This window comes from Anticarsia gemmatalis, chromosome 22 (assembly GCF_050436995.1).
Source record: "Anticarsia gemmatalis isolate Benzon Research Colony breed Stoneville strain chromosome 22, ilAntGemm2 primary, whole genome shotgun sequence".
Taxonomy (NCBI): Eukaryota; Metazoa; Arthropoda; class Insecta; order Lepidoptera; family Erebidae; genus Anticarsia; species Anticarsia gemmatalis.
Genome location: NC_134766.1, coordinates 155,567 through 173,054, shown reverse-complemented (window position 1 = coordinate 173,054; position 17,488 = coordinate 155,567). Strand labels below are relative to the sequence as shown.

The following is a 17,488-nucleotide window of genomic DNA, read 5'->3' as shown; positions in this document are numbered from 1 at the left end:
TTTGTATGTTTGTATAAGTCCCCGCGACATAAGAGTAATTCTTAGTGCGGGAGTTGTATTTTATAAAAGAAAAGAGCCGCTTCACAATTACATGTCAAGCGTTGAACACGCGTTTTGATAATTCTCGTTTACAACTACAAACTTTTTCTTCAAACTACCGCAAATTAACATATTTGCCATTCTGCCCTTCGTTTATTAGGCGTGAAGTTATAAATAAATATAAGAGAACTAATTGAAAGTAACACCTGCAGTCAAAAATAGTGCATAATTATATCAGTAATACGTTCGTTAATTAAGTATTTTAATTGATAATTAAGTACTGAGTACCTTGTTAAATGAAGCGTGCAATTATCTTAACGTCAATATCATTTACATACATACTGCATGTGCTGCTAGTAATTAATATTTACATTAGTTCACTCATTAACATTAACATAATTATTTTAATATAATTATAAATATTACATTTATAAGAAAATCTATCAACTAATTGCGTTTTTAATAAACCCTACTGTGTTCTATAAAAATTCTAGCACTTTTCTAAATAAGGTTGTCTTAAAATTAGCGTGTTACGATGCTCGAGCAATTAATAAACATTTTCATCAATTGCTCGTGCATCAAGCCGTATTTCAATACTGAATATTGTTTGTAATTTCTAACTATACTGAATGTGTCGGAAAAAATGGATGGTACTTAACTCTTTATTATCAATAGACAGAAAATTAAAAAAATATTTGGCTATTAATTGGCCAGGAGTTTTTTGTCAGCTGTTCTTATTGACACTTCCTCCCTCCTTCCGGACTGGTGGTAAATTCACCTACCGAATTAGGACGTACAAGTGTCTGTATTAGACATAAATAAATAAATAATTTGATTTTAATTTTTAATGTATTAAGCCGATAAATTACGAACTTATTAACACTATGGGATATTTTGCTTAGGACGAATATTTGCACAGGTAAATATGTTTTAATCCGGAACTGCCACTTAGATACCCATGCTAATTACCAGTCTTTATATAAGATTCCAAGGTCGCCACGTTCTACCCAAGTACATAGTCAGTCAATATTGTATGTACATCGTGTACATAATGTACTAACACCATCAACCGTGTACACATCTGATGTTAGTATATAACACTGATAATTACACAAACTAGTATTGTGAGAGGTTTTCCTTAGCGACGAGAAATGTTTACTTATTATATTATCTTTACTACATATATGTTAAATATATTAACTTTATCTATATAAGTATGTATTAAGAAGTATATAAGTATGTTCAACGGTTGTTTGGTTACAGAACAAGCTCTGCTTAGTTTGGAATCAAATGAACGTGTGTGAGTTAGTCTACTATGCACAAATGTCTAATCTGGCCCCTGTGATACAAGTCACGAGCTTAGTGCAGGGACCGCTGTAAACATTTTATTGTATCCAAATTTGATAAACAAATAAATTGAATTTGAAAAAAAATTGAGTTGTCCAATGATATCTACGAGTATTTATTTACAAGAAAGAGCTATCCCACATCCTGACTCTTGTATTAAACTATCTTAGTACAAAATTTTATTCAGATCGGTTTTTTCATGATGAGACAGACAGATTGAGTCAACTTGAACAAATACATAAGTAAGTGTCGAATGGCAAGAGACTGGGGAATCACCATGACTTAGCTATACTAATCTAGAATGCACCTTTGTGTTTCCATTATAAAAATAATTTTAATTTTTATGACTAACATGTAATAATGGGTAAAGTTGCGGTTAATTTATTATTGTAAGAATACACAAAGTAAAAATGTCGTCCTACCGTATAGAGAGCGGTCAATTTCATTGAAACTGGCCAACGGTGCAGGACTTTGTTTATAGTGTCCAAGCGTATGCACAATGCACTCTCATAATTAGGTGGGACGGCTTAACCGACCAGGGAGAGGTCAGGCGCAGGACCGACGGTTTCACGTGCTCTCTGAGATACGGAAGAGCTATTTTTTTTCAAATAATACTTAACTAAACAATAAATTCTAAACAAATTGAAATAAATATGTTCTTAACATTTCATTATAAATAACTATTACAACTAATAGTTCATAGAATAAATGATTAATGTTAGACAATTACTAAGAAAAGGATAATTATGACTTGTTATATTAACTTGGTTATTTACTCAATAATAATTAGTACCTAACGAGCGCTTAACTTGAACATATCTACCTACAGCCTACAATTTGTTACTGCGCCGGATTAGTATCTGATTTACTAGGTATCTTTATTTTCCTCCTTGTGCATAGAAACACAGTATTTCACAAGAAATTATTATATTTTGCAACTTATAAAATATTGCTACATTTTTTTCTGTGTGAGAATCGAACCCTCGACCTCCCGAAACACTGCACCTCGGAGAATGTCAAACAAGTGAGTGTTATTTATTATAGTTTCAGTTCATAATTTTTTACGTATTATTTTTGAGGTCACAAGTTCCAAACTGCAAAACGTAATCGTCACCATACGTCTTGCTCTGGGCGGAAATGTCCTAGGTCCTTTCAGACTACCAGTGATCTGTTAAAAAAAATCGTCTCGTTAAAATGTATTCTACCAATTTAAAAAAGTGAAATTAAAATATATTTTATCAATTAAACAAAAGTCTCTCAAAATATATTTCACTTATTTTAAACAAAAATCTAATTAAGGTATATTTTTTCATTAAAAAAGTCTAGTTAAAATAGATGTGATGTTAAAATAGTGATAGCCGAGTGGTTTAAGTTGGCACCTCCCACGCAAGTGGTCGCAGGTTCGAATCCGAGGCAACACACCAATTACTTTTCGAAGTTATGTGTGTATTAGAAATAATTATCACGTGCTCCAACGGTGAAGGAAAAACATCGTGAGGAAACCTTGCATACCTAAAATTTGTTTAATACATTTATTGAGGGCATGCAAAGTCCCCAACCCGCACTTGGCCAGCGTGGTGGACTCAAGGCCTAACCCCTCCCCCTCGTTTGGGAGGAGACCCTTGCCCTGCAGTGGGACAGATATGGGTTAATAAAAAAAAAAAAAAAAAAAAAAAAAAAAGTTAAAATATTAGTCTAGTGAATAATCTGTTAGAATTAAATTAATATCCTCATCTCTTAGTATCAAACTGCGTGGAATTATAAAAGTCCCGCAATATTAAAGGTACATGAGATCATTCATTGTGCAGCTTTATTACGTGTATAACTACATCATTTACGAGTCGGTGAGGCAATAAGAGAATACTTTATTAAATTCATTTTAGTTATTAATATTTAAGGTTAAGAAACAAAACTAGCATTTTTAATTATGCCTAGATCTTGTGACAATAGCATTTTGAGTTAATATTGAGTTTCGGTATTTGGAACTTCGAAGTATAGTATTGAAATTGTAAGCACCTTTTTCTATAAATTAAGTCATTGTCTATATTTTTAAGCCACTTTCTGCTATAGTCAAATTCCATCACCGCCAGTTTAAGTTGCTCATGGTCGGGCATAGTAAGTTGCGCTCAATGACTATTATTAGGTTAAAGAACCTTAGCGCTGACATTTTGTAGATGAGTGGCCGCATAGTAGTATTTAAGTTAAGCATCTCTGTGCTTCGGAGAGCGTGTAAAAAGTCTGCTGCCATTGTTGTCATTTAAGATAATAGTTGTTTAGCATTATGTCAAAAGTTTTCAGGTGGCTTGAACAATTATGATACTAGGTCGACTAACCACACGGTGAATGATAGAACCACTGAAGTAAAGGCAAATTCAAATAACAGAACAATGCGACCAGCCATAAACTTCAGCAATAACGCGTTATTCTCAAAAACAAAACTTTTATACTTTCCCAATAACAGGTTCACAGGAAGCGTTCATAAAAAACACCTCAAATTACGCAGCGGAAGGAAAATGGCCGCGATGACGTCACACTCGGCTATCTTCGCCGCTCACGAAGGTACCCGATGCGTACAAACATCGTCGCGATAAATATGCAAATTGTTCTCGTTCTCTACTCACGATATTGCACCTTAAGCTCAAGTAATTAGAGTTAGAATTAGTTTGTAAGTAAATGAAGAGTCGTAAGGACTTTATTAGTGAATTACGGGAGTATTTAGGAAGATATCACACGAGGTGCTTCTTAACTGTTTAGTAAACTTGTTACTGTTGTCACACTGACGCGAGTGAGATGAACAATATGTGCTATATTGAGAAATTGATCTTTTGTTGAAGTGTTATGAGATTTTTTACTTGACTACCCACACGTTGTTACGTTTACCTTTTTACCCTAGTGTCCTTGTTCAAAAGATGGTTTAAATTATGATAATATTTCCGTGTTCTCAACTTTCTTCTAACTTGCATTTCATCAAAATGGTTTGAACGGTTTAGCCCTCAGAAGGTAGTAGGTATAAGACAGACGTTCCCATTACCACGTATGTAGTATAAAGCAAACTCGTTTCCCGCCTCTGTCCCTATCAGGGTTGGATTTAGGTACGTTGAAAAAGATAGTACAGAAAAATGAAAAGGATAGTATTTCCAAAAAAATTATAGTACCCTTTCATTATTTCGAATTTACCTTATTATGTAGTCATTAAAAGCAACAATTGTGTTTCAGGATTAAACACAAAAGCAAGCCTTTTTAAAATCCGATACAAAAAATGTGTAAAACAAACTAATTTCACTGTGAGAATGAGTAGTGTTGCAATTTTTTTATGAACGGTAAATGCTATCGCAATGATTTTTGGTTATTTTATAAGAATTTTAGTCTCATTATGTTGTTTTACTTTAATTTTATACCTAATTGTGATCAGAATTCGGTCGGATACACTCACGATCGAAATATTTATATCAAATAAAACTAAAATTCGGGAAAATTCACTAATTTAAAATTATAGTATTTTACCGTACTATCCTTAGATGTGGATAGTATATAGTACAAAGGGCGAAATTATAGTATAAATACTATAATTATAGTACAAAATCCAACCCTGGTCCCTATGTCTGTGTGTATGTATGCTTGGAAGCGTTGCCGTGACCAGCCGCTAGTTTATAATATTAGTATGTAAGGATGTATTAGTATGTCCAAGTATCATCTCTTGAAGGTAAAGTACATAATATTTACATATCAATTATTATGCACATAACTAGTACAGTAAATACGTGTACTCCTTGCGAAGATATTTAATGATGTAGTAAAACTAGTTAACGTAAATAAAGTCATTTACATAGATAATCTTATTTTATAGCCGAGTTGAGTAAAGTTTTAATTTAATAACCATTACTGTGTGGAAAAACGTGAGTTTGACTGCGTACACCTTCGAGTATAAGAGACCTGATATTATCTATGTACTTTATGTATTAAGTACCTAGGCGAGGGGCTTTGATTCGAAAACCCCTCATTGGCTAAGTGCAGGTTAGGGCTCTACGTCACATAAAGACCCTTTAAATGCCTATGTGGTAATGAGTGTGCTATTATTCTAAACATGCAACACGAGAGTTTTAAAGTTATGATCTGTTTCAAAATATATAACTGCACGTTTGGCGCAGTGGTTTAAGCAGTCACCTCGCCGCAACAACCGTAGCGCCGCGTGTGGTGGGTTCGAATCCTACCCGGGACAAATCTTTGTGTGATGAGCACGAGTATTTGTTCTGAGCCTGGTTGTCAATTTATCTATATAAATATATATTTAGAAGTATATAAGTATGTTTATCAGTTATTTGGTTACCATAGTACAAGCTCTGCTTAGTTTGGAATCAAATGACCGTGTGTGAGTTGTCCAATAATATTTATTATTTATTATTATTATATAATTATTACCCTTTTTGACTTAAAGCCCTTTTCGACTGCCCTGCCAGACCGTTGTACAGTCAGATAGACATCTTTACTTATAGTTTGATATATCTAATCTTCTAATACTTGAAACATTGCCGAGCCGAAACTTCCGTAGTAAAGTTAATCTTTACACATCGTACAATCCATATTTATGGCGCTTAATATTCAATTTAACGTGGAAATTACTTCCGAAACCTATTCATAACAGTTCCCTCAGTTACCCGCAGTTTCTATGAGAGTCCTTCAAACTATCTCTGAGAATTTCTATACAAATTGTGGTGTGAGGTGTAAAGTAATGCAGCTTGGAAGGTAGCACTTTCCTAATATTGACGTTTCTATTGTTCGTAGGAGGAAGTTGCAATGCATTGCTAATACGTTAGAGATCGTAGAAATAATGCAACTTGGATAAGTTCCGTTTAATAGTTTTGCTAGTGCCACACTTATTTGGCACAGCGGTAAGAATTTACCCTTTTGACCATTTTATCATAACTTAAGGTTATATGTTCAAACAATAGAGTGATCAGGAGTACGAATCGTCTAATGTCACGTCTCAGAAATAAGTTAACTATCAGAACAATGAAAGTAAATTATTTATTAGACTCAAATCTCAATTATTCTGCTACTGAAAAAAGTTACAATCCTACACCAATCCGTTTAAAAGATTACACCAACAATACAACTCGAAAACATTAAGCTTATTAACGTTGAGCGCTGTCAGCGTCCATACACGAGAGTTGCAACAGTTTGCGAATACGTTCAAGTGAGTAGCCAACTAATACAACTCGGAGCATGTAAGTTTATTAACGTTGCCGCTGTCGGCTCTCATCCGAGCAAGTTGCAACAGTTTGCCAACACGTTGGAAGAACATTGTATTAGTTGGCTAATTAGGAAATGTGTTTGTGGTTTTCTGAAGTGTAGGATTTACTACTAAAGGTTATTTCTCTCGCACGTGGTCTAGGGTTCAAAGCCTGTGTAACACACTTGTATTTACGGTGAATGGAAATATGTTTTTAAACAGTTTTTTCTTCGAACGATCTTTGGTCCGTGTATTAGACTCGAGGCCTTCTTTCACTTTGGGAGGAGACCCGTATCGAACGGAGGGAATTCTACACACACTACATTATTTATTGACGTGTAGGTAGGGTAAGGATGCCTATTATGAGATAGGCGCCAAATATGAGATAGCTAGGTATTGGCCAAACTATGCATGTCAGTCATTTCGCGCTAGTGTCACGCGAATCAACATAGCAACAATACTAAACGTCTGCTAGGTCGCGCCAGCCACCGGCGATCTAAGGACCTGTGCGTGCAGGTTAATACATTGTTGTAAAACCAAATATTTTTCGTCACATGTTTACAGGGTATGTAACCGCTTTATTATTACGTTAAAAGCTTGAATAAATAATTTAATTTTTAACTAATATAATCAAGTTTAAGATGTAAATGCAGTTTTATTGTGTTTTCACAGTGAAACAAAAACAAGGGATACATTTCGTTAAACTGTTGTTTTTCCTAATATGAGATATGCTGGGGTTCCTAAAATGGGATACACAAAAATAACTATTTTTATGTGTTGTACTGAGATTAATATTGTTATGCATAAACCGTGATAGCTAGAAAGCAGAAATTATCACAAATTATGTATTTCCGTTGCTGCTATAACAAAAAATACTAACACCCATACAATAAACGTCATTTTTTCGTATTTTTTGCTCAATATTAATTTTCTATTATAGATGATGGTACGGAATTCTTTGTGCGCAAGTCCGTCTCGCTCTTGGCCGGTATTTCTTATGTTTTACTCGTAAAATTTTAAAGATCTTAATATTGGATACTATCTTATATTAAGAACCCCTCATATCTCATAATAGGAGACCCTTTGCCGTGGACTTCTTTTCTGTCATTTTTCACTTTTGACAACCCAGCCAGAAAAATATTTTATTTAGGACTAAATAGCTATTACATATTTAAAGCACATTAAATTTCCTATCTAAAACTATATCTTTGGAAGCTTCAAATGAAACAGTTTTATTTTTATAAACAAAAATAAAAATGGTGTCTCATAATAGGCATCCTTACCCTACTATAGAAATTATAAGTTACATCATGTTGACAAAACAATGGAATTATTGAAAAGGAAAATTGCACGAAATACGGCACTTATTTAAGACTAATTGATGACTTCATTATTATTATTTATTAAATATTCCAGACAAATTCGTTCATTGATGAGCGCGAACAGGATTGACATAATAGTTGTGACGTCACTGTGATTCATTTATTGTGGTTAGTGCCAAAGTAGTTGAAGTCAACTGTTATTTGAACAGACAACAATCTAGACCAACTTTTTACGTACCCCCCAAAGCGAGGAGACGCTCAGTTAAAATGCAGCCACTCATCTTTGGAATGTCCACGCTAAAGTTGCTTAACCCATTGATCGATTACCCAGCAGTGAGCGCAACTAGCTGGTGACATTATTTTCTTTACTTTGGTTGTTTGCTCCTCCGGCTAGGCAATCTTGAACACCCGAATATTAATTTTAAGGAGTATACATTCGGATACAACTCGATATATGGTCACCTATTCACAGACAAACCTCGGCAAGCGTAGCTTAACCTGAGAGATTAACCCACGCGGTCGTATTGCTTAGCTATGAGGTATAAGATGTTATACATGTACTGCGAATGTTTCTCGTAACGCTGGTGTGGTGGCGTGTGGTGTGATAACGTGTGTGTTTGTCGGCAGATGTGGGGCAGGGCCGCGTGACCACGGACGGGCTGCTGAGCGCCCTGGCCCGCCTGCGCCGCGCCCCCCCCCAGCTCCCGCACCCTCAACCACACTCGCCCCGCTCCGTAAGTACACACTATACACAATATACTTTATTTACTAACCCTCTTATTCATAAATACACTATAAACCTATTTTAGTTAAAAAACTACTAAAATATGTTTTGTCTTTTTCATTTCTCTAAGGAATGAAAGAAACAAAACTCTTTATAAGTCTTTCATAACTTCATATGTATATTTTTATGGATAAGAGGGTAAGTATACATAGCATGAGTTAAAGATACATAACATATATAATAGTCTGGTCTTAATATTCAGTAATTAAACACTAGATTCTACAGGGCATGTAACCGAAGTCTACTCACTTGCAAAAGTTGAAAAGCACTTGATCACACCAGGGGAAGATACCCTAAACCGTGTGATCAGCGTATGCACTGCAGCTAAGACCATAGACACGACCAGTTGCACAATTTTCCACAATCAATACGATCCTTTGTATAACGACGAAAAAAAAACTAGACGCATTTGACATATTTGCAACTAGCTGACCCGCGCAACTTCGCTTGCGTCCAATAAGAGAGAATGGGTGAATTTTTTCCTCGTTTTTCTAACATTAATTACTGGTACTCTGCTCCTTTTGGTCGTAGCGTGATGAAATATAGCCTATGTCCTTTTTCGGGTATCAAAATATCTGGTTGATCAAATTGGTTCAGTAGTTTAGGCGTGATTGAGTAGCAGACAGACAGACAGACAGACAGAGTTACTTTCGCATTTATAATATTAGTATAGAAGTATGGATTAGGTATGGATTATAGGAAAAGTAGTTCTTGCAAACCACGCTAGAGGCACTGATCAGTTTCACATAGTTATTCACACACTTTTTCGACAGCTAGTCGGTTATCGATAGTCGATAGTATTAGGAAATCGCTACATTGTATTAATATAACAAACTAGCTGACCCGCGCATCTTCGCTTGCGTCACATATTACGCCATGTTTTTGTAACACTTTTTACTGTTACCTACTCTGCTCCTATTGGTCGTAGCGTGATGATATAAAATATGCTTTTTTTCACGAAAAATATTCTCAAAATTATTTATGATAGCCGAGTGGTTTAAGTTGGCGCCTCCCACGCAAGTGGTCGCAGGTTCGAATCCGAGGCAACACACCAATGACTTTTCGAAGTTATGTGTGTATTAGAAATAATTATCACTTGCTCTAACGGTGAAGGAAAACATCGTGAGGAAACCTTGCATGCCTAAAAATTTGTTTAGTACATTTATTGAGGGCATGCAAAGTCCCCAACCCGCACTTGGCCAGCGTGGTGGACTCAAGGCCTAAACCCTCCCCTTCGTTTGGGAGGAGACCCTTGCCCTGCAGTGGGACAGATATGGGTTATTAAAAAAAAAAAAAAAAAAAAAAAAGTATAACGAAGTCGCGCTAAGACATATCCGCCATTAAAACAGTTGCCATGGCAACGTAATTTTGTTAATTCAATGCCATTATAATATTGATATTTCGCGACTTCGTTGAATTTTCTGAATTTTCCCGGGAAATGCGTCATTTTCCCGGGGTAAAAAGTAGCCTATGTCCTTTCTCGGGTATCAAAATATCTCCATACCAAATTTCATGGAAATTGGTTCAGTAGTTTAGACGTGATTGAGTAGCAGACAGACAGACAGACAGACAGACAGAGTTACTTTCGCATTTATAATATTAGTATGGATTGCATTGTGTACGTGTCATAAAACCACATACATTAATTGAACTGTAGACCTGGTAACAAAAACAAACAGGTACATAAAATGTCTGCATATATATCATTAATAATATTACCTATAACTGTTCAAGAGTAGTGCTGCATTATGACGTCATAATGTTGTAATCATTATGAATCAGTGTGTGTCGGTCGAGTACCTATATTATACAATTAGCCAATTTATTTGTGGTGCACTGTTTCTGAGGCAAACGGCACGAATCCCGTGGCCGTCAAAATATTAGGTCGGGGAAAAACTCTTTTCGCATTATAGTATGTATGAACTTGTAATAAAATCTTTTCTCTACACAAAAAGCTCGATATTTGGGTACCTCACGAGCTCACTGAAAGAAACCTAATGAACCGTGTACTCGGGTGTGATTCTTGAAGCCAAAGAGATTTTATTACAAGTTCAATGTTCATACATACTATAATGCGAAAAGACTTTTTCCCCGACCTAATACGATTCTCCTATTAAGTTTCCTATATGTCAAAAAGCTAAATGGTTGCCGGCAGTAAGACAGTTTGGGTCATAGAAAGAGGCGCCCATAGCCAGTTGCACTCACCGATCGGTAAACGATCTGTGGGTTAAGCAAACTTTGGCGCGGACATTCCATAGATGGGTGACCGCATAGTGGTATTTGAACTGGGCATCTCCTTGCTCCGGAGGGCACGTAAATAGTCGGTCCCGGCTGTCGTCAATTAAGATAACAGTCGGAGGCACGTCAGAGGCTTTCCTACCATTCTATCGCTCTAGGAAGGTTTGATTATATGTATGTATGTATGAGAGATGTATGAGTGCACTTGCCCTCTGCACACACTTAGGTACATTAACAAACGCCTACGCAAATGGCCAGTTTAAAACAATCTGGCCACTTTGACCAAATATTGGCCACGTGGACCTTATTGTGACTAGAAATATTATAAGCTAGTATGAGTACTTGTGCATTATTTGGCAGTACACTTGTAGTTCGGTGCCAAATATCGGCAGGGGTTGCCAATTCTGCAACTAATGATCGTGTGGATGTATCATGAGAGTATGGAGGTACGTGGTAATTATAGCAGCCAGCCCCGGTTTTGCCCGGTTTGCTTATGTTTAAAAAATAACGTTAAGATTGAAAAAACGTCTACTAATTATACATTTTTATATATCATTTAAATTACACTCAAGCGAAGTCGCGGGGGCAGCTAGTGCAGCTACAAAATGTACGTCTAGACTGAATAAACGAATTTGGTTAAATTAGACTGAAATTTCAGACGGAGATTGAAAGCCTTGGGCTATATTTATAGATAATAACTGATTATTTATGTAAAACACTAATAAATAACATTGTATTTACTTTACCTAGTTATTTATAACAAGATAGTTAAATTTTAGGTTGCCTTTATAAACAGCAAAATAGAATTATTTTTAAAATTAAGTTGTGTAATATTAAAAACAACCCTTTCGGAGTGGGCGCCTACGTCACTAAAACACCCCTTGTCAAAATTTTATGTTTCTATCTTTTGTTGATTTTATGATGATTAATCAGTCAGTCAATTAGTAAGCTAGGAGAAGTATTTTTTAAGTTAATTTATATATCCAAATCGGTAAGTCCTAATTTAAGCGCACGTTTTTAACTGCACGTTTGGCGCAGTGGTTAAAGTGGTCACCTCGCCGCAATAGCCGCAGTGCCGCGTGTGGTGGGTTCGAATCCCACCCGGGACAAATCTTTGTGTGATGAGCACGAGTACTTGTTCTGAGCCTGGATGTTAAGGTATCTATGTATGTATTTAGAAGTATATTTATAAGTATGTTTATCAGTTATTTGGTTACCATAGTACAAGCTCTGCTTAGTTTGGAATCAAATGACCGTGTGTGAGTTGTCCAATGATATTTGATATTTAAGTTGAATGGTACCAACGTATCGGCAGCAGTTCAGAGCATGTGCTTGTATCATTTGAACAACGGTCTCCTTAACAACATGTAGATATATAATATATTGTGTGATAAAGGTTCAAGGTAAATGTATTAAATTATACGGGAAAATAAAACAATATGTATAATTTGACTGCCAGGTAAATCCCACAGTCAATTATTTCATTAAATGCATTTATTTTATGCAGTTGATAACCGTTACATCATGTTACAACATTTCCCCTCTTTGTGGGATATATTTAGCACTTTTAGGGTAAAATGGTGTAGTAGTAATTTATTTTCCCTAAAAATATAACAGGATGAAGGACAAGGTAAAGGGAAAACTTTAGTACGATTTATTATATGTAATTAGTACTGAAACCACTATCACTATGGACTAACAATGACCGACTAACTGTCTAAAAATGTTGCATGAAAACTGTTCAGTGCCTCTAGCGTATTTCGTGTTAACTATTTTCTTCAAGTTATTTTAAATGTCAAACGCTGGCTAGTTGTAAGTAGGAACTCACTGCAAAAATGCGATTTCTACAAATGTTCAAAGATAACCTGTAGTGCTTGCATAAAAAGTTGTCGAGCGCGCAATGTATTGTGTAAAACGTGAAGATATCGCATCGCAAGACACGCGCATAATCAAACTACTTGAATACTAATTTATTGAGCGGAAGCATGATTTCAAAATCTTGTTGCATTGTTTTGGGATAGTGATATTAATTGATTATCCATAGAAAACAAATTTGATACGCTTTTACGGCTAAACGACTTACATTTTGACAATATTTTAGAATATAATAATATGGTATATTATTTCAAAGAGAAAAGAAAAAAAGTTTCAATATTTTTCAGCATAATTCTTCAAGCCGCGATGAGTGGCCAGTACGTTTAATTAACCATCAAACGTGGGTAAGCTAACTATAGTATGTCTTTATCCACATATTGCACACGGTCGGAACATAATTGAATGAGCGGCGAGACCGGACGCACTACCAACTAAATTGCTTTACTGTTCGCGGACAGTTTGCATCGAATCTCATCGACGCGTCATTGTTCAATACGATGAGCTCTTCGCACAGATTGAGAGTGTCAGAGAGAGGTGTCAACGAACATGAGTACATTTTCAATAATTTTTTTATACAGACGAGTCCCTATGAATTGCTCTTGTGTCGCGGGGACTTAAAAAAACATACATACAACGGACACAAAGTACAACCAGATCCGAAACAACTATTTGTGAATCGCACAAGGATGGATAGGATTGCTTGGACTTTTGAGCAGCTACTACAACCCACCATGATATTTTTTTTCTTCAAAACATTTTTGCGAGACTGCTGCATTGGCTAAACTAGGGGTCTTAGATTTCCCACAAGAGCTGTTTTAAAGAACTCTCAGACTTGCAAGTATATCGCGATGTTTTCCTTTAAACAATTATTTCTAACTAGCTGACCCGCGCAACTTCGCTTGCGTCACATAAGAGAGAATGGATCAAAATTCTCCCCGTTTTGGTAACATTTTTTATTGGTACTCTGGTCATTTTGGTCGTAGCGTAATGATATATAGCCAATAGCCTTCCTCGATAAATGGGCTATCTAACACCGAAGGAATTTTTCAAATCGGTCCAGTAGTTCCTGAGATTAGCGCGTTCAAACAAACAAACAAACAAACAATCAAACAAACAAACTCTTCAGCTTTATAATATTAGTATAGATACACATAATTTTGAATAGCCACAAGATAAGTTTTGAACCCACTATCACACGAGGGAAAGTTTATTTCATTCAGCTATCTTATTAATAAGTGTAAGTTAAAATTATAAAGACTATAGTTGCTAAATCTATACTAATCTATACTAATATTATAAAGCTGAAGAGTTTGTTTGTTTGTTTGTTTGTTTGAACGCGCTAATCTCGGGAACTACTGGTCCGATTTGAAAAATTCTTTCAGTGTTAGATAGCCCATTTATCGAGGAAGGCTATAGGCTATATATCATCACGCTACGACCAATAGGAGCAGAGTACCAGTGAAAAATGTTACAAATACGAGGAAAATCATGATTCTCTTATGTGACGCAAACGAAGTTGCGCGGGTCAGCTAGTGTAAACATAAACCCGATGTGTATTCACTAGTTCGCGTTACATGCACGACGCAGTGACGCGTTAAATCACTATGCGTTCAATCCCGGCCGGAGCCGCCCAATAATGGCGGTTATTCGCCGGTAATTAGAATAATGAACGAGATTGCCAACAATCCGCTTGCACTAATTGATTTATTGATAATGTATTGAGGCCTTTGATGTTTCATTCAAATATCAATTTGGACGTTTACACGAATAATGCGAAATTGTTATTATATTTATGAAGCAATAACTTTGGCGCCGCGATAAATTTAGTTTTATATCGGATGGCCTTCGTAGCATAGTAGTTAGGGTCGCAACGCTACTACCAGTGCGTCGTGAGGTCGTGGCTTAGATTCCCACACGGAGCAAATATTTGTGTGATCCACGAATAGTTGTACTTTGTGCCCGTTGTATGTAAATATTTAAGAGTCCCCGCGGCACAAGAGCAATACTTAGTGCGGGAGCTTTAAAAAATGAGAAGATACAAAAAGTATGTAAAAGTTTGCTTTTCCACGACACGTGGAATGATTTCCCAACTAAAAGTGCTCTAAGTGGCTAACCAGATTATAAATGCGAAGAAACTGTACTACAGTTTTACTTTTAACAGGCCCTTCTCAGCAAAATAATAAGATTTCCAAAACTAATGCGTTATTTCTTTGGTAGTTGTTTCACGGGAGTTGGCTACTTGTATCTGATCTGATGGAGGTCCTCCCCCGGGACTGAGGGGACCTCGGACACTCGGTCAGAACTTACACGTGGCAATAGTCTAAGAGAATAAGTTCACGATTTAACGATGGAGGGATAAATGTGTCACTGAATTATAATTACAACTTCTTTTTTCACGCTTCATTTAAACGATATAAAAGAGGAAAAGGTTTCTAATTTTCTGTTTTTTCTATGTTTGCTATTTTACAACTTTTTAATGTGTGGGCCGATTTTCAGGATTATCTTAACAACAAAACTAAAATTGTAAAAAAGATCCAAACTATGATCAACCTTTTTGAAATAAGGATCAAGGTTCAATGATTCTCCAAGTCACCCGACGTATTCATTCCCTATTATCACAAACTTGTACAGACATCTACAGAAGCCCTAGATCTATCAGTTTTTATATTAGCATGCAGTATAAAGGGCGGTGTCTGCAGGCCGTGGAGCACAGAGCAGACCAATGGTCCGGCAGTAACCGCGTTAGCCGAGCCGCCGCGCTTCACGGCTCGCTACCCACCAAACAATTATATGCCGCCACAAAACCGCTGTTATTCACAGATTTCTTTGAGAACACTACTTGCTATTGTTGCCAATGGCTTGAGAGGTTAAAGAGGAATAGGAGGTTTTCGTTATGTTAATTGAAAGGTCCGGATAGTTCAAGCTTAAGCAGTATCTACTTTAGTTTAATTCTTTATCGTATGGTTAGTGGTCAACGTAGTGTCAAAGTTGATCAAACCGCTCGGCCTATATGGTTTAACGACTGCTATCTAGACAACAACCGGGAGTCCGGGTTCGACTTTTTACGTTCCCTTCAAAGCACGGATTTCTCAACCACTAAGCGGTAACCCATCTATAGAATGTCCGCGTTAAGGTTTCTTAACCTACTGACCGTTTACCGATTCGATGAATTAATAAAATGACAAGTTAGAAGTTGTCGGAAATCAGAAAAAAGCGGCTATCAAAAGTTAAGTCATTCAACTTTTAAGTCATTATGACTACTTCGACACGTTGTTTTATTATGTTGGACAAGTTAAATTGACTCGGATTATATTATCGATAACAATGAGGAAATTCTTTATTGACGGACAAGTTTTGATCAGTGGATTAAAAGTTTTATGCATTGATGACTTAAATCTATTGGTGTCTAAACTTAGACTCCAAAAAAATGTAGAGGTCATAACTTTTAAACTCTCGCGTTGCATGTTTAATGTATAATAGAATACGGGAATTAACGCGAACACGCATTTTACCTTAAAATGCCTAACGTTTCGGCGCAGGTTGCACTCGCCGTGGTCCCAGGCAGACTGCCTGGGACCACGGCGAGTTGCGTGAAAAGTTGCGTAAAATGCGTGTTCGCGTTAATTCCCGTATTCTATTATACATTAAATGTAGAGGTGTTTGATATCCTACTTTTACATAACAGCTACTCCTTTCTCGCGAATTTGCGTGTGTACGTTTCCCGAGGTAAATAGAATCATATATGTTATTTTTAGGTCATAAAGTATTTTTGCGTGAAACCATAACAAACATACTCTCCCTCGAATCCCAAATTTTACTTGACCACTAACTATACGATGAAATAAAAAGCACAGAGTTTAAACGATTTGGCATCGGTATTCAGTGGGTGTGTGTCGGCATGTGTCCGTGTGTGTCGGCGTGTGTCGGCGTGTGTTCGTGTGTGTCGGCGTGTTCAAAACGATTAGACCCTTTGATACGAGTGCCGTATAATGACACGTTACATAACGCGCTTTTAATTGTACCGACGCCAGCAAAAATATGTACACACTGGCAACACAAACTTGTGATAAAAATACTGCCGTTGGTAGATTTACAATTATATTAAACACGGTAAAAGAAAAGCAAAAACTATAATGCTATTTTACATAATGCCTTCGCTCTTGTGTAATTTGGGTAAAACTTCACGAGAGCTTGGGAGGTGATTTTTGAATGAAGTCGTGAAAAGAAGTAGTTATCATGTATCTCCATGCCATATTTTATCAAATCCGATACGTGATTTAGCTGCAAAAGCGTGGAGTGCAATAATTGCTTCGAGTCGATTTTGTTGGTCGATAAATACTGCTGAAACGAATATTTGTGTAGTACCTAGGTCTTACGGATATACTATAGACAGACTACGTATAGAGTTTAGTTAGTGTCTTTAAAAAATATTATATTGTAATCATATATCTGCTCGCGACTGTATGTGTTGAAGATATACATCATTTTTTAATTAGAGCGCGTGTCGCGTGATCAATGTGCTCGTTAGTAACTTTTATTTTTTAACTTTCAAATACATTCATCATGATTGCTTTAGGGCTCGAGGTGGTCAAGCGTTCACTGAGTGAGGAGCGGGTTCGATTATCACACGAAGTGTGTTTTACCTTGTGTGTT

The 17,488-nt window shown here is 36.3% G+C and overlaps 2 protein-coding genes across 10 annotated transcripts in view; one reads left to right on the top strand and one right to left on the bottom strand.

Annotated features, from left to right (window-relative positions):
* The window catches only part of LOC142982609 (uncharacterized), a 172,944-nt gene that overhangs the window by 25,183 nt on the left and 130,273 nt on the right, over positions 1 to 17,488 (top strand). For both annotated transcript variants that reach the window (XM_076129193.1, XM_076129192.1), the window contains exon 2: positions 8,566 to 8,672. The gene's annotated coding sequence lies outside the window, so the exon portion shown is untranslated. The remainder of the gene's footprint in view (positions 1 to 8,565; positions 8,673 to 17,488) is intronic.
* The window catches only part of LOC142982611 (OCIA domain-containing protein 1-like), a 77,039-nt gene that overhangs the window by 45,959 nt on the left and 13,592 nt on the right, over positions 1 to 17,488 (bottom strand). Inside the window, exon 4 of one of the 8 annotated variants that reach the window (XM_076129200.1) lies at positions 1,174 to 2,554. The exons of the other annotated variants lie outside the window; for them this stretch is intronic. Coding sequence (XP_075985315.1) covers position 2,554 — 1 coding nt within the window. The 3' untranslated portion in view covers positions 1,174 to 2,553. Of the gene's footprint in view, positions 1 to 1,173; positions 2,555 to 17,488 lie in introns of those variants that run through there. 8 annotated transcript variants of the gene reach the window in all.